At 36.0% G+C, this 2,000-nt stretch overlaps 1 protein-coding gene across 1 annotated transcript; it reads left to right on the top strand.

Moving 5' to 3' along the window:
- Positions 1-56: 56 nt before the first annotated feature.
- LOC307026855 (urea transporter 1-like) lies at positions 57-1,296 on the top strand. The gene is made up of 2 exons (XM_079694993.1): positions 57-101; positions 513-1,296. The coding sequence occupies exons 1-2, from the start codon at positions 69-71 to the stop codon at positions 723-725; spliced, it is 246 nt and encodes an 81-aa protein (XP_079551119.1). The 5' UTR covers positions 57-68; the 3' UTR covers positions 726-1,296.
- Positions 1,297-2,000: the final 704 nt, after the last annotated feature.

Here is a 2,000-nt window from a genome sequence, read left to right as displayed (position 1 = left end):
GTTTTCCTCCTTCCGAAGTGTTTGTGAATAAAAAATGCGTTTCTCTTTCAGCATTTTTCTGCGCTTACATGACTGCAGCGGTGTCAAAGCTCATGTCTGTGGTAAGTAGGATCATTTCTTCTTCTGGTGATATCATGACTTTAAGACCACTTTCTCATACATAAATATAATTACAAAAAATGTCGTTGAAATGTTACAAAATGCAATAAAAAAAATCAATAAAAAAATGCATTAAAAAAAACATTAAAAACATTTATATGAAAGTTAAAAAAAACGTAAAATGTTTCAAAGTTAAGAAATAAAATAAGTAGAATATAAAAAATATATATAATAAAAAAATAAAAACATTATTAAATATAAGATTTAAAAATATAAATAATAATAATTAAAAAAATTGAATTAATAAATACAACTTCTATAATTGTGTGTGCTTAACCTGTGTCATTAAAAAAAAATTCTAAATATATTCTGATCGCCCAAATATCCCTCTCTCCTCTGACGTCTCCTTTCAGCTGGCGTTACCCGCTGGCACGTGGTCGTTCAGCCTCTCGACCCTCATCTTCCTCCTCATGTCCTCTGAGATCCGGGCCGTGTGCAGACTGCCTCTCTCTGCGGTCTCTCACCCCGAGGAGAACAGGAGACGGCTAAAGGAGAACGAGAAATCTGAGCAGAGTCGACAGGAGGAGAGGAGGGAGAACGGAGGAACACGATGGTGGTGGGTCTGACCCCCAGTGTATCTGTGTGATCGGATCCCCATTAGCACTAAAGCATGAGCATTGGCTATTCTGGGGTCCTCACACACACAAAACATAAATAAACATACATAAAACAAAACAGCTCGTTATTTCATGCAGTTTACAGTACTATATGATGTGAAAACTAAAATGGTCTTTCAATCTTAGCCATCATAAGGCCAAACAAAATACATAATAATACTTACATACTGACGTCTAGGAGAGTTGAACTGTGGGATGGTACAGTTCCTCTTTTTAGTGGCTTCTTGTGGCTTTGCCTAAAACAACATGGCAATTCAATGAGAAAATTGTTATTTCTCTAACATTTTACTTGTTATGTGGTATTTGTGTACTCCTTAAGTGGTTCTTATACTCTCTAAATGCCAAAATATTTATCATGCACAGCAAATAAACATGTTTTCCCACATTTAAGTCAACTGAAATGTCCCTTATATAGCCTTCCTACATCTCCCTACCCTTTCCTCTAAATCAGGGGAGTCAAACTCAATTTCATCGCGGGCCACATCAGCATTATGGTTCCACTCAAAGGGCCGGTTGTAACTTTAAGACTATATAAAAATACATATATAAATGTGTCATATATATAAAATAATGTATTATATTACATAATTGCCTCTGCATTGGATTATTATCGGATAGGGTAATAACTTCATAATTAACAACGTCTGAAAGCAGAAGTCTAGAGCTGATATTTTGTTTTTGAAGAAGTGAAATTTCGAAAAAAATGTAACGTTTAAAAAAACAATTCTAAGAAAAAAGGCATATTTAGAAGAAAAAAAGTCAAATTCTGAGAAAAAAGTCAAATTTGAGATGCATTGTGGGATATGTAGTTTATGGGCAACGTGCTTCTGTAAATCGGCATGTAACCGTATAATAAACGTATCATTCTTTGCAAGCTCTTGTGGGGCCACATAAAATGAAGTCACGGGCCGGATTTGGCCCCCGGGCCTTGAGTTTGACATCCCTGCTCTAAATCCTCTAGCCATGCCACATTACGAACATATTGTGAATCTGTGATCTGACCTCTGAGTTGAACTGGGGGGATTATCCATGGTGGTAAACCAAGGAAGGACATTAAGCCTCCTTTAAGTGGCTCCTTGTGGCTTTGCATCCAAATGAGGTGAAATAATTGTACTTGTTACGTGGGCATTGCTGTACTCCTTAAGTGGTTCTTATACTCTCTAAATGTAAAAATATGTAGCATACACAGCAAATAAACTAACTTAAATGTCCCTTATATAGCCT

This window comes from Notothenia rossii (assembly GCF_949606895.1).
Source record: "Notothenia rossii genome assembly, contig: scaffold_760, whole genome shotgun sequence".
Lineage (NCBI taxonomy): Eukaryota > Metazoa > Chordata > Actinopteri > Perciformes > Nototheniidae > Notothenia > Notothenia rossii.
Note: the sequence above shows the minus strand (reverse complement) of the source record. Positions and strands in the feature narration are given on the sequence as shown.

Coding starts and splice junctions, on each gene's coding strand:
- LOC307026855 (XM_079694993.1), top strand. CDS start 69: ATGACTGCAGCGGTGTCAAAGCTCATGTCTGTG. Junction 102..512: donor TGTCAAAGCTCATGTCTGTG/GTAAGTAGGATC, acceptor GTCTCCTTTCAG/CTGGCGTTACCCGCTGGCAC.